This window comes from Sturnira hondurensis, unplaced genomic scaffold (assembly GCF_014824575.4).
Source record: "Sturnira hondurensis isolate 20B ecotype Veracruz unplaced genomic scaffold, ASM1482457v3 Scaffold0022305, whole genome shotgun sequence".
Classification (NCBI taxonomy): domain Eukaryota; kingdom Metazoa; phylum Chordata; class Mammalia; order Chiroptera; family Phyllostomidae; genus Sturnira; species Sturnira hondurensis.
Genome location: NW_028094936.1, coordinates 2,502,819 through 2,528,923, shown reverse-complemented (window position 1 = coordinate 2,528,923; position 26,105 = coordinate 2,502,819). Strand labels below are relative to the sequence as shown.

Below are 26,105 nucleotides of genomic sequence, written 5' to 3'. Positions count from 1 at the left end.
ACCAAAGACACTGAAATACAGAACGTGCTGACGGGATCCAGAGGGGAGAGAGGAGAGAATCACAGGGGAAAAGGGGAAGGACTCACATGAACAAGTATAAAGGACACATGGACAATAACTAAGGTGGGGGGGGTGGAAATGGGAGGGAGGTGGGGAGCACTGGGAGGGGCAGGGCTGGAAATACAAGACAAAAAACTGTACTTGAACAAGAATTAAATTAAAAAAAATTGTAGTGAAATGGTTGAATACCTAAAAAGCCAATTTGGAATGCATATATTTCATACTAAGTGGGTTTTCATGCAAACACTTCTTCATCATTTACACACCATGGACTCATTATACTCATTGCAGCATATAATGAATTTTTGTGGTGTCTGAGATAATAAGTGCTTTTCTTTGAAGAATTTGTGAAGTATCTTTTTGAAATACAAACTTTTTAGTGGTACATTTGATTGCTAAAGATGTATTAAACCATGGTTCCATGTGCAAAACAGTCGGTGGATTTACATAACTCTGCCAGTTTAGAAGTAGAATGTATCTGGCCCTCAGTTTTTTGTTGTATATTCTTCCAAGCAGAAAAGCATACCCCACCTAGGATATGCATGTACAGTCAACTACATGACTGGGAGTATACAGGTGAATATAAATGTAAGTGTGAACATATCAGTCCACTTGTCATCCTCCAGTTGTCATTTCACTGTGGTAAGTGTAGTGAGCAATATTAATTCTAGTACATGAGTCTTTGTTTAACCTAAGTTCATAAAAAAAACAACAGACAATTCAGAAGTATATCTTATGCACTTTTTAAGATTTATCTTATCCTATTACATCAAAAGTTCATTTCATTATATTTTAGCAACTTAAATATGTAATAAAAATTTCAGGCAATAAAAAAGTGTAGTGAATTGAAGACCTAAAACCACTTGGTAATAAGTATATTTTGTATCAAGTGGGTTTTTGGGCAAACACTTCTGCAGCATTTATATGCTATAGACATGTATTCATTTCAGAAAGTGATGAATGTTATTGGTCTCTGAGATAATCAGTGCTGTTATTTGATGGTCTGGTGAAGTATCTTTCTGAAATATGATTACTTTGGTAGTAAGTGTGATTGCTAGCGTGGCATCAAAATCACTGTTTCGTGTGCAAAAACAATCAGTGAAGTCATATGACGGTCGGTTTTGAATTGGGATAAGCTTCTGAGCCACATTTTTCTGTACTGTTTTCTTCCAAGCAGGAAAGCCTACCCCAACTAGGATAAGCATGAATAGTCTATTCATGACTTGGACTATACAGGTTTGTGAATGTCACAGTAAATATGAACATAACAGTCCACTAGCTGTGCTCCCAGCACATTTTACTTTGATAAAACTGTGGTGAAGTTTTGAACACTTCAAAGCCATTTGGGAATAAGATGATTTTATACCAAGATGGTTTTCCTGTAAAAACTTCTACAGTGTTTATGACATCATGTACATGTACTCATTTCAGCATGTGATAAATGCTAGTGGTGTCTGAGATACTAAGTACTGTTCTGTGAAAATCTTGTGAAGTATCTTTGTGAAATATTATCACTTTAGTGGTAAGTTCGACAGCTAAATAGGTATTAAAATCACTGTTACATGTTTAAAATGATCAATGGATTTATATGACTATGTCTGTTTTGAAATAGTCTAAGCTTCTGGTCAATAGGTTTCTGTAATGTATTCTTCCAAGGAGAAAAGGGAACCTCACCTAGGACATGCATGTTCACTTTACTTCATTATTGCTAGTATACAGATGTGTGAATATCAAAGTGAATATGCACATAACAGTCCAAGCACATTTCACTCTGATAAAACTAGTGAAATATTTGAGCACCTCAAAATCACTTGTAAATAAGAATATTTCATACCAAATGGGTTGCCTAGCAAACATACCTGCAATGTGTATACATCATATACATGACTTTATTTCAGTAGGTGATGAATGCTAGTAGTGTCTGAGATAATAAGTACTGTTCTCATAAATATCTGTCGAAGTGTCTTCGTGAAATATGATCACCTCAGTGATAAATCTATTTGCTAAACAGCTGTTGAAATCACAATTACATGTGCAAAACAGTCAATGGATTCATCTGTCTATGTCAGTTTTGAAGTAAAATAAGGTTTTGGTCCACAGTTTGCTGTATTCTTCTAAGCAGGAATGTGTATGTCATGTTGGACATGCATGCACAGTGTGCTATATATGATTAGAACTCCACAGGTTTGTGAATATCAAAGTGAATATGAGCATTAGAGTCTTTTTGCCATCCTGCAAGTTAATTTCCTTCTGAGAAAACAGTAGTGAAGTGCTTGAATACCTCAAAATCTCTTGGGACTAACAATATTTTGTAAAAAGTGGGTTTTTGTCAAACACTGCTGCATCTTTTGCAGGCCAAGTAGATGTAACCATTTCAGCACGTGATGAATGCTAGTGGTGTCCAATATAATAAGTACTGTTCTGTGTAAAGATCTATCGAGTATATTGGTGAAATAAGATCACTTCAGTGGAAAGATCCAGCTTAAATCTTGGCATTTTGATTTAACTTAATGTTGTTGTAAACAACGGATATAAAAACACAATTCAAGTGAGTTTTTAGACATTAGACCATTTCCTGACATACATGTTAGAGAAAGTGGTAATCTTAGTTTCAAGCTTCAGGTTAAACAAGAGAATTAACTAACAATTTCACTTTGTCCAGTGTTATTGCTTGAATTATATTAGAATGGAGGTTGTGCTTAACTATATGGTTCAGTTAGAAATCTAGTGAAGATTTCAGTCCATGTTATGATATGAATAAGCAGTTGAACCTAGACATTGATTACTTTTGCAATAATTGATTACTTTTAGAGTGGCGTGAGTTAGCAGAGCTTGGGGTATCTTCATGAGAAGAATAGACATGAGTGTTTGTTTAGAAGTTAAAACAAATTCTCCATTTATTTTCCTGAGTAGGTATTGGCAAAGAAATATTAATGGTGTCCTTCAAGGGGTGCAGGTCAGGAATAAATACATTCCTAAAGAGGTGCTAAAGTCAGTGCTACATGTGTAACACAGTCAAAGGATTCATACAACTATGTTAGTTTTGATATAGAATGAGGTTCTTTCGCAGTTTTCTGTAATGCATTCTTCCAAGCAGAAAAGTGTATCCTATGTAGGACATGCATGTACTGTGTGCTACTTTACTTGAACTCTACAGGTTTGTGAATATCAAAGTGAATATGAAAACAAGAGTCCACTTGTCATCTTCCAAGTGCATTTCATTCTGAGTAAACAGTAGTGAAGTGTTTCAACACTTCAAAACCACTTTGCACAATTATTATTTTGTATGAAGTGGGTATTTTCAAACACTTCTGCCACATTTACAGGACATGTAGATGTAACCATTTCAGTATATGATGAATGCTAGTAGCGTCTGATATAATCAGAACTGTTCTGTTTAAAGACCTTTTGAATGTTTTTGAAATATGATCACTTCAGTGGGAAGATCTAGTTTAAGTCTTGGCATTTGAGTTTACTTTAATGTTGTGGTAAACAATGGATTAGAAGTCAAAATCCAAATGAGTTCTTAGATATTAGACCTTTTTCTGTCAGACATGTTAGAGACAGTGTTAGCCTTGGTTTCAAGCTTTAGGTTAGACAACAGAATTAACAGTATGACTTTGTCCAGTGTTATTTTCTGAATTATGTTAGAATGGAGGTTATCCATAGGCAGTGCCATTTTGATATTGATTATCCTTTGCAATAATAATGGCTTAGAGTGCATGTGTTAGCAAAGTTTGGAGTGCCTTTGTAAGGAGAATGGATATGAGTGTTTTTTTTTTTTAATTTTATTTATTTACCTTTAGAGGGGAAGGGAAGGAGAGAGGGAGAGAAACATCAATCTATGGTTGCCTCTCGTGTGTCCCCTGCTGGGAACTGGCCTGCAACCCAGGCATGTGCCCTGACTGGGAATCGAACCTCGATCGTGTGGTTCGCAGGCCCATGCTCAATCCACTGAGCTACACCAGCCAGGGCTGGATATGAGTGTTTGTTTTAAGCTAAAATATGTTCAAGGTTTTGTTTCCTGAGTAGGTATTGGAAAGCAATGTTGACACTCTTCTCCAAAGGTTGCATTCCTAAAGAGGTGCTAGAATCACTGTTACATGCATAACAAAGTGAAGGAATTCCCACAACTGTCAGTTTTGATATAGAATAAGCTTCTTCCACACAGGTTCCATAACATATCCTTCCAAATAGAAAAGTGTACTGCATGTAGGACATGTATATACAGTGTACTGAATGACTTGGGCTCTACAGGTTTGTGAATATCAAAGTGACTGTGAACATAAGAGTCATCCTCCAACTCCACTTCATTCTGGCCAGAGGGTAGTGAGGTGTTTGAACACCTTAAAACCACTTTGAACTAATATTATTTCATATGAAGCAGGTTTTTTGCAAATACTTCTGCAGCATTTTCAGGCTTTGTAGATGTAACCATTTCAGCATGTGATGAATGCCAGTGGTGTCTGAGATAATCAGAATTGTTCTATGTAAAGATCTTCTGACTGTATTTTTGAAATATGATCACAGCAGGTGTAAATTGCAGTTTAAGACTTGGCATTTGAGTTTAACTTAATATTGGGATATGCAATGGATTTGACAAAATTCAAGTGAGTTCCTAGACATTAGACAGTTTTCTGACAGACATGTTAGAGACAGTGTTAGCCTTGTTTTCAAACTTTAGGTTAGACAAGAGAATTAATTGACAATACTGCTTTGTCCAGTATTATTGTCTGAATTATGTTAGAATGGAGATTATCCTTAGCTATACAGGTCAGTTTGAAGTCTAGTGAAGATTTGAGTGAATATTATTATGTAAATAAACAGTTGCAACTTGATATTGATTACCCTTTGCAAAAATGATGACTTAGAGTTAGATGTATTTGTCAAGTTAGGGGTGCCTTCATGAAGAGATTAGATATGAGTGTTTGCTTAGAAGTTAAAACAGGCTTACTGTTTATTTTCCTGGGCAGGTACTGGCATAACAATATTAACGGTGTATTCTATAATTGGCAAGGAGAGATGGAAGCAAGAAACTTCTTAGGAAAGAATCTCCAGAGAGCACTAACACTTCACTCTAGCTTTCCCATCATGAAAACTGATCAAATACTCAAAGTATACTGTTGTATCCATACTTTTCTGTTAGTTTGGAGAAGCTTGAGTTTGCAAATGATTCTGTACACTTGACATGTCTGACTGTCACTGAGCATGTTTTTTCATTGGATAGAATTCACTGGCAAAGAACTCATTGTGTTATAATGTCACATTATCAAAATACTTACTTTACAATTTCCAAGTTCAAAGTAAAATATTTTCTTAGTCCCCATCAACAAACTATTCATTAGTCACTGGCATCATGAAGAACCCAAAGTAGACCTTAGTTTACATGGAATACTTAGGAAACTTAGTGTTAAACCTATTAGAAATTCAAACTGAGCACTCATTTCAACTCTTCCCACTTCTCCAGCACAAAAGAACAAAAGCATTGAAAAGAGAGAATAAGATTGTCATTTCCTAAGTGCTACTCCTCTTTCTGACCATAATATTTAATTGAAATCGAACTTCAATTCACACTGAAGCATGAATTTAGGTATAATTGCCATTTAAACACATAACAAGCAATAAAACTCAAGAACTAGTTACACTTTAGTGAATTGTGTAGGTCTCTCTCACACTTCTACCTAAGGCTAAAGCTGTCTTACACTTTGTCTATGAACCTTCCCATGTTTCAACCTAACCAGAGTTTTGAATTGAAGTAGCTTCTCTAATGTAACCCAAGGTAATCTTAAATATCTATGTCATAAACCTAGATGTGCCCCAAATTATATCACATTTTACAAATATCTTTTAAAACTACATGCTTGAATATGTCTCAGGTCAAAGTTACTCATTACTGAAAGAGAAGATTTAGAGTTGATGGAATATATTTCTGCTAAGAAGAGATTGTAAAAATCCCACTTCCTATGGACTAACCTCGAGAGGGCACTCACCTTTCATGTAAGATTTCCAAGATAAAAGCAGGCTGAAGTTTAAAGCAAGCTGTTTTAGCCTGGTTATGTTTTAGAGACTTTAGTTCATACATCATTCAGTACCCTGTACATGTATTCCTTATTTTGAATAGGTTCCTTCATTTGATAGAATAAATTGGTGAAGAGCTGGTGTTATTATGAAAATCTTATTTCACACTTTCCAAGTTCTAACAAAGGCAGTTTGTTAGTTGTTCTTCAACCAGGTCTTCATTACACATTACACTCATTTCAGAACAGAGTTTCTGTCAGCTTACAATGAATACTAAATATGAAACCTACTGTAATTTTAAAATTTAAAAACATATTATTGTTCAAATACAGTTGTCTCCATTTTCCCCTCATTACTCCTCTCCAGTCCCACCCATCCCCATCTCCCACCCTCCATCTTACTCCCTTTGGATTTGTCCTTGCATCCTTAATATATATGTTTCTTTATGACCCTCCCCTATTTTCTCCCATTATCCCTTCCACTCTCCCCTCTGGTCACTGTCAGTTTGTTCCTTATTTCAGTATATCTGGTTATATTTTGCTTGGTTGTTTGTTTTGTTGATTATGTTACACTTATAGGTGAGATCTTATGGTATTTGTCTTTTATCTCCTGGCTTATTTCACTTAGCATAATGCTCTCCAGATCCATCCATGCTATTCTGAAGGCTAGGAGCTCCTTCTTTCTTTCTGCTGTTTAGTATTCCATTGTGTAAATGTACCATAGTTTTTTAATATACTCATTTACTGATAGGCACCTAGGTTGCTTCCAGCCCTTGGCTATTGCAATTTTTACTGCTATGAACTCTGGGATACATAGGTTCTTTTGAATTGGTGTTTCAGGATTCTTAGGTTATAATACCAGCACTGGAATTGCCATGTCCGAAAACAGTCCCATTTTTTTTTTTTGTTTTCTGAGGAAACTCCATACTGTTTTCCACTGTGGTTGCATCAGTCTGCATTTTCACTATCAGTGGTCTAGGGTTCCCTTTTCTCCACAACCTCTCCAGCACTTGTTGTTTGTTGATTTGCTCATGATGGCATTTTCATCCATGTGAAGTGGTATCTCACTGTGGTTTTAATTTGCATCTCTCTGATGGCTAGTGGTACTGAGCATCTTTTCACATGTCTCTGGGCCCTTTGTATGTCCTCCTTGGAGAAGTGTTTCTTCTGGTCCTTTGCCCATTTTTAATTGGGTTGTTTGCCTTCCTGGAATGAAGTTGTGTGTTTTCTTCTGTATTTTGGAGATCAAATCTTTGTCTGAGGTATCATTTGCCTATATCTTTTCCCATATGGTTCCCTTTTCATTTTGCTGATGTTTTTCTTTAGCTGTGCAGAAACTTTTTATTTGGATGAAGTTTCATTTATTTATTTTTTCTTTTATGTCCCTTCCTCTAGGGCACATATCAGTAAAAATACTGCTGCATGGAATATGAAATTTTCCTGCCTATGTTCTTCTCCTCTAGGACTTTTATAGTGTCATGACTTATGTTTAACTCTTTTATCTACCTTGAGTTTATTTTTGTGTATGCTGTAAATTGATGGTTGAGTTTCATTTTTTTTTTTTGCATATAGCTGTCCAGTACTCCCAACAGCATTTGTTGAGGAGACTATTTTTACTCCATTTTATGCTTCTGCCCCCCTTTTTTAATGTTAATTTACCATAGAGACATGGGTTTATTTCTGGGCTCTCTTTTGCGTTCCATTGGTCTGTGTCTGATCTTATGCCAAATACAAGTGTTTTGATTATCATGGCCTTACAATAGAGTTTATCTTGTCTTACTCTTGCAGAAATGACTCCTGCAGTGTTGTTAAACTTGGCTAGGGAGTTTTGCAGATCTTCCCCAACTCCTGCAGGAGGTGGGGCTTGTCTCAACCTTCCTTTCCCTCAGGTTTCAAGGGAGGGGGCCCAATCGGATCTCAAATAACCTCAGGTGCACAGTTCTCAGCCTACTGTCCTCAAAGCACACTGCAGCCTACTCTCTCTACTCTGCACCACTGCACCATACTGGCACAGGTAGGAGTTGAGAAACCACCTCGCTTTTCACCTCTTTGATCAATCCGCCCACAAACCTCCCTTCTTGTTGGCAGAACTACTTCATGTGCCGTGTTCCTGCTCAGCGTACCACAGCTTCCTCTATTAAAAAAAAAAGTCTCTCTGGGTGCCCCTACTGTGGCACTGAGCCACTGTCCACTTTTCCACGTGCTCCACCTCTCCAAAAAGTCAAGAGTCTCTCTCCATCATGGTCAGTTGTGGCCCTCCCTTCCCACAGATCCAGATGCAGACAATATCTCTGGCATCCTGGTGGGTGGCATCTGCCACAGCAGTTAGAGTGTGCCACTAGCTGTGTATGTGCCTAGCCTGCTTCTCCTAGATGACTTTGTGTATCTAAGCCAATCCCATCTAGATCTGAGGATCCAGCCCTGGCAGGGGAAGGAGCTGCTAGGCTGCTATCTCTGATCAAGCTCTCTATGAATCCTGGCCTGGTGGCTGTAGGTGCTGTGGCAGCTGCTGGCACCACACCCAGGGGCTTTTCCTGTCTACCTATAAAACCTCCTTGTGCCCGTTTTTTGTGTCCCCATACTTTTTGCCTTTCAAAGTTCCTATCAGCTAAGATTCCATTTACTGTCCAGTTTGTCTTCCAGATCAGCTAAGTATCCAAGTTGAGTGCAAGAGCAAGTAGACTTGGCTCCCAGCTACTTGGTTGCTATCTTCAAAACCCTTCAGTTCATCTTCTTTCAAACTTTGTTTCCTGTAAGTGAATGTGTTTCTTTTTCAGTCATTATTTTTTCTTTTTATTGATTATGGCATTACAGTAGTTCCATTCCCCCCCTTCATTCCCCTCCACCCTGCACACCCCTCCCCCTCCCCCTTTAGTTTATGTCCATGTGTCACAAGTACTTTAGATTCTATATTTACCCTACTATTCTTCCCCCCCTCCTATTTTCTACCTACCGTCTATGCTACTTATTCTCTGTACCTTCTCCCCCCTTCTCCTCCTCCCACTCCCCTGTTGCTAACCCTCCATGTGTTCTTCATTTCTATGGTTCCACTCCTGATCTAGCTGTCCTCTTGGTTTGCTTTTGTTTTAGGTGTGGTTGTTAATAACTGTGTGTTTGCTGTCCTTTCACTGTTCATATTTTTCATCTTCCTTATCTTATATAAGTCCCTTTAGCATTTCATATAATAAAGGCTTGGTGATGATGAACTCCTTGAACTTGACCTTATCTGAAAAGCACTTTATCTGTCCTTCCATTCTAAATGAAAGCTTTGCTGGATAGAGCAATCTTGGCTGGAGGTCTTTGGATTTCATGACTTGGAATACTTCTTTCCAGCCCCTTCTTGCCTGTAAGGTCTCTTTTGAGAAATCAGCTGACAGTCTGATGGGCACTCCTTTGTAGGTGACTGTCCCCTTATCTCTTGCTCCTTCTAGGATTCTCTCCTCCATTTTAATCTTGGCTAATGTAATTATGATGTGCCTTGGCGTGTTCCTTCTTGGGTCCAAATTCTTTGGGACTCTCTGAGCTTCCTGGATTTCCTGGAAGTCTATTGCCTTTGCGAGATTGGGGAAGTTCTCCTTTATTATTTGTTCAAATAAGGTTTCTACTTGCTCTTTCTCTTCCCCTTCTGGTACCCCTATAATTCAGATGTTATAGTGTTTAAAGATGTCCTGGAGGTTCCTTAGCCTTTTCTCATTTTTTTGAATTCTTGTTTCTTCATTCTTTTCTGTTTGGTCATTGTTTTCTTCCTTCTGGTCTACTCCCTTGATTTGAGTCCCAGTTTCCTATCATTATTGGTTTCCTGTGCATTTCCCTTCATTTCACTTAGTTTAGCCTTCATTTGTTCCTCTAATTTGTGACTAAAGTCGACCAGTTCTGTGAGCATCCTGATCACCAGTGTTTTGAACTGTGCATCTGATAGATTGGCTATCTCTTGGTTGCTTAGAAGTATCATCTCTGGGGCTTTGAGCTCTTTTTCTGCTTGAACCATAATGTTTTGGTCTGTTCATGCCTGTTAGGTACCAGTGGTGGAGCCTTAGGTGTTCACCAGGGTGGGGCAACCCAGTTGCTGGGTTGTGACACTATATGGGGTGGGGCAGGGTCATAGAGGGGCAGTTTGTATTGCTCTCTATTGGATTTCAGTTCCCTCTGCTGCTTCCCACAAGCAAACTGGGCCCCTCCTGGTGCTGGTTCCCGGGTGGGTGGGCTTGTGTACATTCTAGGACCCTGTGGGTCTCTCCAACAAACTGTGAGCCTGGGAGCTTCTCTCGGCACCTTGACCCTGAAAGTTTTTACAATTGGTGCTTTTAAGCTTTAATTCCTGTTATTGGGGCCCTAGCCTATGTGGTCTCACTGCTCGCTCCTTCGCCTGGTTTATCTGAGTGTGAATGTGTGACCATGGTCAGCCAGGCACATTGTGCCCCCACTGGGTGTGCCCGTTGCCACTCCACACCCAGGATCTGCCGACCGCTGCCTGCGCACCTGGGATGGTCCAGCAGCCACCGCTTTTTCCTGCCAGGGCCCTTCTCCACCAGCCACTGACTCTGCCCCTCTTACCGGTCTGGGTGAATGGTTCATTGTTGTAGGACTTCTGTACAGTTCAATTTTCTGTGTTTTGGTTACTAAAACTTTGTTGTTTTTAAAGCTGGTTGTGTGAGGAGGCAGTGTTTCCACCTACACCTCCATCTTGGCCATAAGTCCTCAGTCATTATTTTTTAAATACACATTTTCTGCTTTTCTCATCTCCTTTTGGGATTTCTGTGATGTGAATATTACTGTGCTTGATGTTGTCCCTGAGGTTTCTTATACTATCCTCATTTACTTTTGTTTTTCTTTTTGTTCTTTTTTTAAAAGATTTTATTTATTTATCTTTAGAGAGGAAGGAAAGGAGAGGAGAGAAATATTAATGTATGGTTGCCTCTTGTGAGTCCCCTGCTAGGAACTGGCCTGCAACCCAGGCATGTGCCCTAACTGGGAATCGAACTGCGATCGTGTGGTTCGCAGGCCTGAGCTCAATCCACTGAGCCACACCAGCCAGGGCTCTTTTTGTTGTTCTGACTGGCTGATTTCCACCTCTTTGCCTTCCATGTCACTAATGTATTTTTTTGTACTAACTAACCTGCTGTCAGTTCCTCCTAGTGTGCTTTTCATTACAATTATCATATATTTCATCTGACCAGTTTATTACATTTTCTATTTGTTGAGATTCTGAATATTAATTCTATTCTTCAGTTTATTGAGCATTATTATGACTGTCAGTTTGAATTCTTTAACTAGTAAATTACTTATCTCTATTTCACTAGTGTTTTTTGTTTCTCCAATTGGTACATATTTTGCTGTCTACTCATTTTGTTTGACTTTTTCTTGTTTGTTCCTGTAAGTTAGATAAAATAGCTCTCTCCCAATCATCAAAGTGTTCTTTTGTAGAAGTGGTCTCTGTGTAAACTATGCTGGGTGGTATCTGTAGGCCAGCTGGAGTCAGGGTAGTGTGTGTGTTGTGCCTGGATTACCATATGTTCAGTAGCATTTTCTTCCAGGTAGGGGTAGCCTTGTGTACATGTATGTTTGGTAGCTCTCTGGTGTCTGGCTGTGCATGGTCAGACAGGTTTTGGGCAGGGCAGCCTAGTTTATGTGCACTTTTATCCCCTACTGATCCAAGAGGTCTTTTTGTGTGTGTGCCAAAGCATTATGCCAGTTCCACTTTTGACTTGAGTGTAGCTGGCTGGTGCTCACACTGGTTATCCCTATTGATTTGATTTGTCTCTTGTGGGATTGGAATCTGTACCGTGCAGGGAAGCCCCATAAGTAGCCATGCACTGTGGCACTTTGTTGGCTCCCTCTGAGTTCAGCTGGAGCTGTGCTTGTATGTGTGTGTGAGAGAGAGACATGTACTGTTGATTTTTTGACTGCTGCCAGAGCCTGATTTGGGCTGGGGAGCCATGTGAGTACCCGTGCTATAGCACACACTGGTTCTGCTTTTGCACTGGCTGGGAAGCACAGTAGATGTGTGCAGCAGTGACCTGAGGCACACATGCCTCAGTACCCTATTGGACACAATGGAGCAAGTTCCATATGAGGGACCCCACATCTGTTAGACAGCCTCTTGTTCCTCCTAGAGCTGTTTTCAGGAGAGGTGGCTCAGGGTGTACCATGGTACCCTTGCAGGTTGGTCAGAATACTTGAATTGCTCTGTTATCCCACCAATGCTATCCAAGTACAGTAAGAATACAAAAACTGGTGCTTACCAGCTCCTCTGCTCCTCGTGGGATCCCTCAAATTCTAGAGAGTTCCAATGGTTACTCAGTCTTTTCTGTGCTCTCTTCTTTACTGTGTACAAGCTGTTGAGTTGTTCTTCAGTTTTCTCTCTAATAATTTGTCTAAATACAGGTATGCATCTTGTGTGTCTATGGAATGGGACAAACTTCACCTCCTCTTATGCCAGTCTTGAACCTTCCTGGTATCAGTTTTTTTTTTAACTTATTGGGAAAGGTAGCTGAAATCTATAGGTGAATGGGTTTGCTAATATGCCTCTCTTACTGTAACTTAATTCTTCTTCAAAGCTTCAGGCCACCTCACTACAGCAGAAGAGCCTATCCTAGTCACTTATTACCACATGGACAAGAAGGGGACTCTACTGGCCAGGCTTTTGTGCTTAGTTTCTTTCTTTTTTAAAAAATATTTTATTTACTTGTTTTTAGAGAGGGGAAGGGGGAGAGAAAGAGGGAGGGGAACATTGATGTGCAAGAGAAATACTCATCTGTTGCCTCTCACATACCCCCAATTGAGGACCTGGCCCACAACCCAGGCATGTGCCCTGACTGGGAATCAAACCAACTACCTTTTGGTTTGCAGTCCAGTGCTCAGTCTACTTAGTCCACCAGCCAGGGCTGTGTGCTTAGTTTCTTGTCAGCTTTATGAGTTAATCAAGTTACTCATGCCAGGGAGAAGTGCATGAGGGTCAGAAATGGGTTAAGGGCACTACTTTAAATCACTTTTTTCCTAGAGGACCCTCCAACATTTTCAAGCATTTGTACAGCAATAAAGGTGTTTTTTGTTCAATTAGAACAGAAAGGCCATGTTGCTCTGAAATATTAGACCTCAAATTCCCCTTTTCTCACTAGGCCTTCCAAGAAAATCAAGAGAGCCTTAAGTTGCAGGAGAAAATGAAGGTGATCATCTTGTGTAGATGATCAAATTGAACAAATGGCTGAGATGCTTGTGTTATTTTTTCTTTTGTAACACCCTGGGGTAGAAGTTACAATTCAATGCTTGGCCTTTAGAAGAAGAAGTATTTGGAGAATGCTGCATGGGGTATATCCAGGGACTCCAGCAGTCCCAAAAGTAGTTGTAAATGGAAGACTAAGAAAGGCTGATACTCCACTACCTCTCTAGTTCTTTTCTTTTATCACCTCTTCCTTCTGCTTCAGAAATTCTTTAATATTAGTAAAATTAGAGGATATTTTAATTTTATATTTTTTAAAAGATTTTATTTATTTATCTTTAGAGAGGAAGGGAAGGAGAGGAGGAGAGAAATATCAATGTATGGTTACCTCTCGTGAGTCCTCTGCCGGGAACTGGCCTGCAACCCAGGCATGTGCCCTGACTGGGAACCAAACCACGATCATGTGGTTCGCAGGCCCTCACTCAATCCACTGAGCTACACCGGCCAAGGCTAATTTTATATTTCTTGACCAAACACAAAATAAGCTTAAGTAATTATCAATATTAATTAATAATCATTTATCCATGACAAAAAATCTCTCTTTGACTAGAATTTAGTAAGGTTCCTCAAAACATTCTTCTTAGGCCTTGACCTTGGGACTTCAATGTCTATCTTTGCATCACCAAATTTTAGCAAAAATCATATTAAGTCAGTTTAGTAAAAATTTTCATCTTCAATATATGATCAAATTTCTCATCCCCACTCTAGGTATCTGATCAAGTTGACCTGCTTTCTGCAAGAATCTTGTCAAGATAGTTTAGCCAGAATCCCCTTACCCCCAGTGTTTCCCATTAGTAATTTTATATCTATTGACTCCCAACCTGCTCTTTGGCTATAAATCCCCACTTGCTCATGCTGTATTTGGAATTGAGCCCAGTTTGCTGAGGTCCTTTTTCCTCTATTGCAATAGTCCTAAGTAAAATCTGTTTATACAACTTTACCATCCAGCTCTGGTTTGGACACCTACCCCCACTTCCAATAGGGTTAATATTATTGAAATAGCAGTTATCAAGCCCAAATGGGAGAAGATATTGCACTGCATTTTAATCATTAAATATATAACATTTACTTCATACTAGATGCTGCACAGCATACAAAAATATATACAATATTCCCTGATGTCAAAGGACATTGGGTGTGGATAACAAGCCAAGAAAACAAATTGACCAATATTTATTACAAATTATTTTATATAGCTATATAAGAATATAATTTGTTTCCTGCTCTATTTACCTTGATGTAGTATGGTGATGGAATAATAGCAAAAGGTAAAAAAAATAGAGTTTGACTCTATCAATGACCTCATGGATTCTAACTGATTAATGGCAAGTGAAGATGGCAAAAAAACATGATGGAGGATTTACAGAAGCGAGAAAACTAAGCCAAGCTTTGAAGAAAATGCAACAGGACCATCAATGATATAAAAGAGCAGCTTCCTGGGACTTGGTTCTGCCTGAAGTCTGACACATGAGGGACAAGTTCAGACAAGGCAGGGCTAAAAGCACAAATATATTTATTGGCTCTCAGCTGGATGCCTCCTCCGTGATCTCATCTCTTTCCAGCAGCCTTCTGACTGCTTTCCATAAATTGGAAACGTGATTAGGCCACTCCCCTATTAAATAACACTGTTCAGTGCCTCTACATTGCCTAATAAATAACAGACTAGCTCCTTCACTCGGCTTATGGGGTCCCCCATGATAAGATTTGCCCTCCTGGGACTCCCTTCTCTAGTGACTGTTCCCATAGCATTCACCAAGCTGTTCCTCACTTTTTTATGTCAATCTTCTGGCAGGAGAGTCCTACTCTCACCTTTACACTTATTAACTTAACTTATTCATCATCTAGATCTGGTTTGTAAGTCTTACCTAAACCTTTCTCCAGATGACCAGGGGCATATATCTTTTATTGGATGTACTATATTGCAAAAACTGCTTTGTGTGACTGGTTCCTTTATGACACTGTGAGTTATTGAGGGCAGTGGCTATGTCTTGTTCATTTTTAGAATCCCCAGTAAATAGCATAGTCAACTAGTGAAAACTTGTGAGGAAAGATAAAGTTCTTAAAAGCATGGTAGAAGGCAAAGTCCATTGTACTATTTTGTAGTTGTTGAGTACCTGAGGGATTTCTGAAGACTGGTTCTGCTACTTGAGTGATTTCAAACAAGATTTTCTACTATACTAATGAAAAAAGGCCTGGTAATACCCTTCTAATAGGGATCTTGGGAAAAGCAAATGAAATAAGACACACAAAGCACTGGATTAGCTTAACCAAAGTGAATTCTTTCCTCATCCCCATGTGCCCTTACTCCCAATATACTCATGACAATAAGCAAATCCCGCTTACCCAGGACATGTTTAATTGCAAGAATAAAGTTAACTCTTGATAAAAATCAAAATATGGTTTTATATGTTAATGCTTTCTCGATTTCTTTTCTTCTTTCAGCAACAGTATTTCTGGATTTCTTCCGCAAGCCACAAGCAATGCAGGATGCGTTTCTTTTCAGCAGCCAGTTCCATTTCAGACAACTGGCCCAGGAGTTTCTGAACAAATATATTTTGATCTTTCAGAAAAATATTCTTATTGACTCCTACATCTGGAATATGCTCCAGGCAACCAGATTTGAAATGGAAGCTTAGATGTCGGTTTCGTTTTAGACCAGGCCCTTTCTCTTCAATCCATGTCAGTGGACTGCAAAAACCAAAAGAACCATAACGTTAGAGATTACACAGTGGTGCAAATGAATGCTTGCTGGCATTCCCTTGCCTCTAGGGGAGCCAAATAAGAGCTGCAGGCAATCATGAACCACCTGAGATTTTGTGCAAATTATTTCCATGTGTATGTGCATTTTTATGGGAACGTATTTTTTCATTACATTCTCAAAGAAGTGTATGACTCAGCACATGCTAGAAAACACTAGACATTCCCTGCTGGTTAACAAAGCATCTGTTTCCATTTCAAATTTTTCCCATTAATGTTAGCGCTCAGGAAAATATAAAATCCTAATACACTACTTCTCTGAAGATTCTCCTTTCTCTTGGTTTATTTTTTATCTTTATAATAGATAAGAGCTGTGTTATCTGCTTAATGAAAACAAAGAAACCTGGTAAGAAGACTTTGAATTAAAGTAAGCTGTATTGAATAATATGAGAAGAAAAAGATAAAATCTGTTATCTTTCACATATTCTAAAAAGAATACAGCATTAGTACTTTTTAAATTAAAAAAATGTGTAATTCTTCTATCTAACTAAAAGTATCTTTAGTTTGATATAATTCTTTTATATATTTGTCTGTATATATATTGCATATAAATTATAAACAATTGACTATGCTTTTTTAACTTATTTAAAACTATTATTATTTTTCTGCATAGTATGTACAATTAATTGTATAATTTATTTAGTATTTTATTGTTGCCAAATATTTAAGCTCATTGCTATTTCAAATTAATATGAATATCCTCTATTCAGTATCTTCACAAATATATAGTATTCCTTCCCTCTTCTTAGAACAAATCCCCAGCAATGAGATAATTTGGCATTGGCCTCTAGCTACTCCTATTTGCTTTAACATACGTTTTCTTTTTCTACAGTGATGAGTTAGGGTCGGGAAGAAGGCAACTTTGTTAGACTTTGTACTAAGTGATGAAGTTTTCAGTGTGAAGAGGGAAAGTGTTAATTCCTAAGCATGCATCAGGGTCTCTCCTTCTCTTGTGTCCTGCCATCATTACTAGGATTTCTTCTTTCCTTTTCCACTGGACTATAGTAGGTCAGGCCTGGGGTGGGCAAGTTAGACCAGCACTGCTAAGGAATGAAGAGAAACTGCCATTTGTTTCCTTGCTTATTCTCTTCCTCTAGAGTGATGGGCCATATAAGGCATAAGATTAGGTGTGAGGCTGCAGGAAAAGCACCCAAGCAAGTCACTTAAGATTGTTTTGGGTGTTGAAGAAAGCTCAATGTAGCTTCCAACCTAAAGGCGTCTTCTCCTTTGGCTAACCTATCTTACCAAGACTTAGGATGTGGAATGAATGTTTAATAGATGAAAATCTGAAGTATATAAAGGTGGAGCCATTCTAATAAGAGCCATTCATGCAAGGAGACATCAGGACAAAACTTGACAGAGTAACTTCCTCATTTTGTGTTCCTGTATGTTAAATACTTCAAAAGCCATACTTTTTCCTAAGCATATATTTACAAGAGACAGCCTCAGTGTTTGGCACTTTACTGCAAACTGTATGGAGTAGAGTTGTGGATAGAATCTGGTCTGCTTTTGTTTTGTTTGGGCTTGGACAGCACCTAATTTCAGGTATTCCAACCAAAAACACAAACTTGAATTTACAGAGAGCTTTTCTGCTTCTCCTCTCTGTAAAAACATTCACATGCAAATATGTGCATTCATCAACCTGGGAAGTGACTACCTGTAAGAGGTAAGTGACTACATGTAAGAAGTAAGAGGCTTCTTACTTCTCACCCTCTATAGGAAGTATATTCAACCACATCCTTATTCCTAGTGCTAGCACATGTCTGCAAGAACTGTGGGGGGTGCTGGTGATTTTCAAACAGCGTTCTTTCCCTAGCCCTGAAGGACAAGTAGGCAGAGCCATGGATGGCTTTGGCTTCTACCAACTGGCTTCAACAGGAGTTGAAATTTGTACATCTTCTATATATTGGCTGTCCACATAAGATTTGGTTTGAAAAAACATTCTGATGCTTATTTTTGGAAAGTTGGAAAACTGGTTAAATGCAAAGTACATGGGCTTGGAAATTAAGTTACACTAAAATTTCCTGAATAATTCTGGGACCTATCTCACTGAGAGATGAGAAATAGGATGAGGTTTGTTTTCCATGGTATTCCTTTCTCATGTCCTTGTGTATTTTGGGGGAGAAGGTCTGATAATTTGGGGACTGGAGACAGGCTGCCTAAGTGATTAAATGTGATCCTCAGTCAATCACTTGTTAGCTCTGTGCCCTTGGCAAGATTTTTCACCTGAGCCTCAGTTCCCTAGTTGAAAATAATGTCTACTTCAGAGAGTTGGTATAAAGATTACATAAGAAAATCTCTATAAAAGAGCTAGGGCTGTACCTAACACATAGCAAGTGCTTGAAAGACATTAGCTAAGACTAGCACTTGTACAACAGGGTTTTGAATAATGTTCCCTGTCTTGCTAGTTCTTTTACTGTGACCCTTGTAAATCATGCCTCCCCACCTCCCCTCCTCTCCTGTGATTTTGCTCCATTCCACTGTGTTGCTTAAAGATAGCTGTAGTTTAAAAAATTGTATCTGGAAACAACTGACAGAGGTACCTAATATGTAGTAATAAGATTTGGAAAGATATGTACTTATAAAATCTAGCCTGAAAATTAAGATAAACTTTAAGCAAAAAAGAGGAAAGAGGCCCACAAATTCCAAAGCATTCTTCCCAGGCAAAGTCAGAAATCAGAGCTGCATTCACAGGATAAAAAGGCTTTACTATGTCACATAGCACTCTACCACAGCATATGTAAACCAGGCAGGGACCAATCTACTGCAAAGAATTGTAGTTTAGTAAGATTCCTATTCTGGAAATCATTAAAATAATCCATGTATGAATCAATACTAACTCTTAAATCAAAAATTTACATTCACCTCAGGCAAAGACTCTGGTAAAGAGCAATTAAATTAAACTAGTAAACTAGTAAGGTGTTCAGTCTATCAACTAAATTTTTTTTTGTTATCACTCAAATTTCCAAAAAGTAAATGTTTATTACAAACTATCAAAAAGTTTGTGTAAATTCTACTGAAAATTAACTTCTTGGCTAGTTTTTTGGGGTGTTTTTTCTTTTGTGTTTGTTTTGTTGAGGTAGAGTTGACAAGTAACATTGTATTGGTTTCAGCCTATAGCTACTTTAAAAAAAAATCATGGTACAGCCTTTACATTTCTGAATGTGATGAAAAAATTAATGTTAATGCTCCTTATTAACTGCTTTAATACCAAATAAAAATAATTTGAAATACTCCAATCCACCTAAGAAAATTTCTCATATCCTTCCATATAACATAGTTTTATAATTTGAGGGAATACAAAATGTCAGAATGTTTCCTCCACCCCTATTTCCTATTCAGTAAAAAAGCAATAATGAGTATACAACTTTACTTATGTTGTGGTGGTGGTTGTGGTGACATTAAAAATGCAATCTGAAAGGTGAAAGTATTATATGAATTTAAGAAATTATAATATGTTATTTGTTATCTATCCCAACATTCACCCAATACTTGCCTCACCTTTACAATAACAAGAATCAGCTCCTGCTTTCTTCACATCTTGTTTTCTGAGTAACTCCTACTCAAAGACTGAGCAAAGCACCTCCACCTCTAAGAGGCATGATCTGACCTCTCTAGTTTCCCCTTCCCTGTACTGCTACAGCACTTTGAGATATCTTTAGCTCTGAACATAGGGGATAGCACCTGCAGGTGGACATGTTCAAACATGGCTGCAATTCTACATGGCCAGCATCAGAGCCAGGGGCCACCATTGCTATCATTCCATATGCTGCATATCCAAGCTCTATAATAGTTTCACCTTCATTTGTTACCTCTGCCTTTCCCTAGAAATGAGGTTACTCCTCAAAATGGATATCAGGCTTCAATTAGGGTATCATACACTGTTCTTTTTAAAAAAATGCAGAATGACCTGGCTGGTGTAGTTGAGTAGATTGAGCGCGGGCCTGCGAACCACACGATCATGGTTTGATTCCCAGTCAGGGCACATGCCTGGGTTGTAGGCCAGTTCCCAGCAGGGGACTCGTGATTGATATTTCTCTCCTTCCCTTCCCCTCTAAAGATAAATAAATAAAATCTTTTAAAAATGCAGAATGGTCTGTTTATTTTACTACCAAAAGAGCCACCTACCTGGAAAGACACACAGAAACTCTAAAACCTTTGCTGTTTTAAATATTTTACACAGCTGAAATGCTTTTAAAAGAAAGCTATAAATGTGCTTTTGTTGGAAAAGACTTGTTATAAAAATTAAAGAAAGAAAATATTCTGGGAACATTATTACAGTATGATATGAGGACAAAACTAAACAAAATAGAACCTAAAATTTTGGTCACACTGAGAGATGAATATTTGGACATGTGTTAAGCAAGGTAAAATGTTAATGGCAGGATCCAGCCAGTACTTATATGGGTGTTCACAGAAAAAAATCGTTCAACTTTAACATATGTCTGAAACTTTTATAATAAAATCTTGGAAGAATATCAGGACACAGAAGCTCCTAGGTCTGATATTGCTTACCTTTATGGCTTAGGCAACCTACTCAGTTTCTGTAAATCTCTCTTTATTTACTAGTCAAGGGGATCTGACTTCCCTTACACAGAGCTGCTGTGAGGATGAAATAAGGCAATATAAGTGAAATCTCAGTACCTGTTCTATTTGCAGAAGTAGACATTCCTTTCAGAATTGGGGCTAAGAGTCTAGGCCTACCAGGTTCCCTTTAGATTGATCCTTGTAAACACAGGAGGATGTCCTCAAAAGTTTCTTTCTAATCATGGTTTCTGACAACCTACCTTTTATTTTCTGTCTCCAAGCACACAGTCATTTTCATGTACTGATCTTCCTTTCGCTCTTCCAAAGTGGCAGACACAAGAGAAAGTTTCCCAAAGAGAGAGACTAGCCACGTCAGGCGAGAAATGCCACTGAATGCGGGGAAGCCAAACCGTTCTTCTTCCAATGGGCCAGCTGTGGAGAATCACAAGTACTTTGGGAACTGGGAAACAAAGAACTGAGAGCTGGAGAGCAGAGGAGCATGTACATGGGTAAGGCATGGAGTAAACAGATGTGGCTGGGTAATTAGGACAATACAATCTTATCTTAATGTGCAAAATTCCTAATAATATTAATGAAAGCTCAGGTGCTTGAGTATAAAATTCTGTCACAAAGGTGTCAATTTTTCTTGTTTATTAAATTTAGTTTTGTTAGTATAATAAAACATTTTCTTGGAAACAGCAGTCGATCTATTCCATGGGATAATTAAAATGTTACAGGCTTCTAAAATGCATGTGTATATATGTAAACATATACTTATACACACATACATATATATCCTCTTCAGTTAGTTATTTGAAGAAGTAAAAGAGAAACCAACATATTTAGTTCCTCAAGCCTATATCCCTATAAATACCATATAACTATCTGTATACATCACAAAAAAGTAAAAGTTTCATAACTGTGAAGTTTCATAACTATAATACATATAACCTATGTCAGTATCAAGAAAATTGACAGTGTTGTCTTCTTAGCCTTCATTATTTCCTGAACAAAAGTATATTCAAGAGTATCAATGTGATAAACCTAATTAAGATACAGTTCCTCCTTTTCCCCAACCTAAATTATATACATAACCTAGATTTAAAAGACTTTATAATTATTTATTACATTGCTCTAAAAAGCAAAGATTTCTTATAATTTTGATGCTGAATTAAACAATTAATAATTATTAATATGTTTTTAAAAAGATAAGTTACAAATAAAAGCAACACATGACTTCTGCTCAAGAGAGTGGAGTAATTGCTATGCTGGCTGGATTCCTCCCATGAACACATCAAAAGTACAATTAAATTACAGAACCACCATCACTAGGAACCACATGAAGACTAGCTGAACATAACTCCTGTAATTGAGGATAGAAAGAAAAAGTCATCTTGAGACTGGTAGGAGGGGCAGAGCCAAGGTATGAACAGGTCCCATAACCCTTTATTGTGGCAGTTAAAAAATGGAAGGTATATCACAGCTGTGGAGAACACCTGAGGAGCAAGAGTACCAGCCCCACACCAGGCCACCCAGCTTGAGGCTCCAGAGACAGAATAAAAGTTCCTAAAATTTCTGGCTCTAAAATCCAGTGGGGATGGCAGCTGAGAAAGACAGAGGGCTTTTGCAGACCTACGCACAAACTCACTTTCTTAAGCTTACTTGCTCTGAGCTCCAACACTGGTGTAGCAGCTTGCAAAATGCCAGGGACATAATGGGAGAAGATGAGGTGAGGTCAGGAGAGTCAGGGATTAGGGCAGCCATGTACAGGGACAGAAGTGGGGCAGACACCATTGTTCCTTTGTTAAGCACTCCCCACACCGAGCCTGCAGGCTTGATACAATACCTATGATATCCATTAATCTGCCTAACACCAATCACCGTTGCCTGGTGATTCCCTGAGTTCTGACCCAGCCAAATTACACTTCTGTCCCGACTTCTTCCAGCAGCTTTTCCAAACAAACTGGCTGCCTCAGCTCATGTATGCATCTTCCTAAAAGATCTCTAAGGTTCAAAAATACCAAATAAGTAGCATCTGGCCCCAGCATGCCTGCTACTGCTTGCTAAGCTGCTTTAAGCAAAAATCTAGTGGAAGTTGGTGTCAGTTCTCTACTTAGTCTCTCCCAGGTACCTCCAAGCCAAGCAAAGGTGGCAACATTCTACAGATCACTTTGTACCTCCTACCAGGTAGCCATGAATAAATAGGACAGAGGCAACAGCTGACCTTGGCTTGAACCAGAGTCCCTCCCAAAAGTTCCAGAAACAACATACCCAGTGGCCAGGTTCAGACCACAACAGAGCTCCACTCAACCAGCTTCACAAATGCCAAACCTAAAGAGTACAATCAGCAGGCAGCAGAGCCTTGCTAAAGCAATTTCTATTCTATGGGGTCAGTACTTGTACGACCGCTCATTTGCTGTAGTCACAGCCATTCTTCACAGCTATTCCTGTGGTCAACCCCTCCTTCAACTGACATCATAACAGCAAAACTCAATTACAACATGAGGGCCCATACAGTCCACACAAAGGACACACTAGAGAACCTGACCAAGTGACAAGGGAAATTGCACCACTGGGCCCCCACAGGACATATATTACATAAGGCCATTTTGCCAAGACCAGGAAATAGAGATCAACCTAACACATAGAAACAAATACAGAAAGACCACATAAATGAGGAGAAAAATATGCCCCAAATAGAAAAATCAGAACACAACTCCAGAAAAAGAACTTAAATGGAGACAGAAAATCTAACAGATGCAGAGTTCAAAATACTGGTTATAAGGATGTTCAATGAACTTAGGGGAATAGTAAGCTCAGTCAGAACTTCAACAAAGAGATAGTAAACAAAAAGGAAGATAGAAAATAAACCAGTTTGTTTATACAAAAACAAACAGTCAATAATGAAGAATACAATAGCTGAAATTAACACATTACTGGAAATCAACAGTAGATTAAGAAGCAGAGGTTCATATCAGTGATTAGGAAAACAAGATAAGATAAAACATTCAATCAGAACAGCAAACAAACAAAAAAAGCTCACCCAAAATGAAATGAGGATGGATAAGGAGACCTTTGTGACAACATAAAGTACACCAACATTTGCATCATAGAGGAAGCAGAAAGAGAAGACAGCAAAAGACTGAAATTTAACTGAAGAAATAATTGTAGAAAACTTTTCTAACTTGGTAAAGGAAAGACACATACAACTTCAGGAAGCACAGAAAAGTCCCAAACAAGATTAATCTTAAAAGGCCCAGGTGTGGACAAATCATAATTAAAATGCCAGAAATTAGAGATAAAGAGAGAATCTTAAAAGCAGCAAGGAAGAAACAGTTACTGTATTTTTTGGAACATAAGACACAACTGGGTTTTAGAGGAGGAAAATTTAAAAAAAAATTTGAAGCAAAAAATGTGGTAAAATATTTAATAACATAAATAACATAACATTTCACCAATGTAAATGTAAACAGAACTCAACAGCAGCATTAACAACCATTATTCCTCCCAAATTTTGGTGGGGAGAGCGTCTTATAGTCCAAAAAATATGGGTAGTTACCTAACAAGAGAGTTCCAATAAGGCTATCAGCTAATTTTTCAACAGAAAATACAGAGGGCAGAAGTGAGTGTCACAGAATAATTAAAGAGAAAAAAAGCAAAGACCTACAATTAAGGTACTCTACCAAGTGAGGCTGTAATATAGATTTGAAGGCAAGATAAAGAGTTTCCCAGATAAGAAAATCATAAAAAGTTCATTGCCACAAATCCAGTATTACAAAACATATTAAAGGGATTTAAGTAGAAGGAAAAGAATAGTGAAAATATAAATAACAAAAATGGAAATGACTACATACCTGTGAAGAATTATTTCAAATGTAAATGGATTAAATTCTACAGTCAAACACATAGGGGGCAGGAAGGATGAGAAACAAGATCCATATATTTGCTGCCTATAAGACACACACTTTACATCAAAAGACATACACGGACTGAAAGTAAAGACATGGAAAAAAGATATTTCATGCAAATGGAGTTAAAAAAAGCTAAAGTAGCAATACTTAATATCAGACATAACAGATAAAATCTATAAATGAAGCCTACAAGAGACTAAGAAATTTCTTAATGATAAGATCAATCCAACAAAATAATAGATTTAAAAATAAAGTCTATAATGAGGCTAAGAAGGAAATTTCATAATAATGAGATCAATCCAACAAAAATATATAACCCTTGTAAGCACCTATGCACCCAGCATAGAAGCACATAAATATAAAAAGCAAATATTGACAGACATAAAGGGAAAGATAAGTGGTAATACAGTCATATAAGGGGAATTTAACACCTCAGTGACATCGATGGATAGATCATCCCAACAGAAAACAAGGAAATACTGACCTTAAATGACACATTAAACTATTAAATTTAATTGACAACTTTAGAGCATTTCACACCAAACCGGCAGAATATATATTCTTTTGAAGCAAGCATGAAACAGTTTCAAGGATATATCCAATATTAGGCTATAGGGAACCTATCTACATGGAATGGCAAATGTAGCCCAGCACTATTGGAAAATGGTAAGTGCGAGTCAGCACACAGGAAGCCAAGCCCATGGACTGGCTTTCCCATGGGAAACCTGGGCTGCTTTGAAGCTTGCTCTTGCTAAAACTCCCTCACCCTGAATTGAAGCAGGAATGTTCACTGCGTATCTTTAAAGTAACTTCCTGTAGTCTGTGTTAATTCTTCCAAGGACTGAAGTGTAACCAGACCAATTACTGTTATTGTTCTTTTGCATTTCAACATTTTTCCTTGTTAATCTGTAAGAAGTAATCAGTAATATCCTTTCCTTTGTTATCTGTAAAATTAATCACCTAAAGTAAACCCGAGCATAATGAATGAGAAAATTCTTTGCTGTATGCTATCAGAAAGCCAATAAAAGCCTATCAAGGCAAGTGTCGAGGAGCCCTCTCTCTCAGAGAGTGGCTGTGCCATCCCTTTTTCTCCACAGGACTTCTGCAGTCTGTGAATTTGTTCATTGCATCCACAACATATAGACCCCACTGGATGGAGTCCACATTATTAGGCCACAGAATAAGCCCCAATAAATTTAAGAAGAATGAAATCATATCAAGCATCTTCTTCCATTACAATGGAAAAGATGAAATGAAACTAGAAATCAGTTACAAGAAAAAACTAAAAAATAACCCCCAAAACACAAAAACAAAGAGGCTAAGTAACATGCTAATAAATAACGAATGGGTTTACAGCAANGAATTTGTTCATTGCATCCACAACATATAGACCCCACTGGATGGAGTCCACATTATTAGGCCACAGAATAAGTCCCAATAAATTTAAGAAGAATGAAATCATATCAAGCATCTTCTTCCTTTACAATGGAAAAGATGAAATGAAACTAGAAATCGGTTACAAGAAAAAACTAAAAAATAACCCCCAAAACACAAAAACAAAGAGGCTAAGTAACATGCTAATAAATAACGAATGGGTTTACAGCAAGATAAAGG

General features: G+C 38.1%; 1 protein-coding gene across 2 annotated transcripts in view; it reads right to left on the bottom strand.

Moving 5' to 3' along the window:
• Window positions 1–15,629: 15,629 nt before the first annotated feature.
• BLVRA (biliverdin reductase A) overlaps window positions 15,630–26,105 on the bottom strand; it is a 212,587-nt gene continuing 202,111 nt past the window's right edge. For both annotated transcript variants that reach the window (XM_037035394.1, XM_037035395.1), the window contains 2 exons: window positions 20,841–21,012; window positions 15,630–15,984 (listed from right to left, as the gene is read on the bottom strand). In XM_037035394.1, coding sequence (XP_036891289.1) covers window positions 15,735–15,984; window positions 20,841–21,012 — 422 coding nt within the window. In that variant the 3' untranslated portion in view covers window positions 15,630–15,734. The remainder of the gene's footprint in view (window positions 15,985–20,840; window positions 21,013–26,105) is intronic.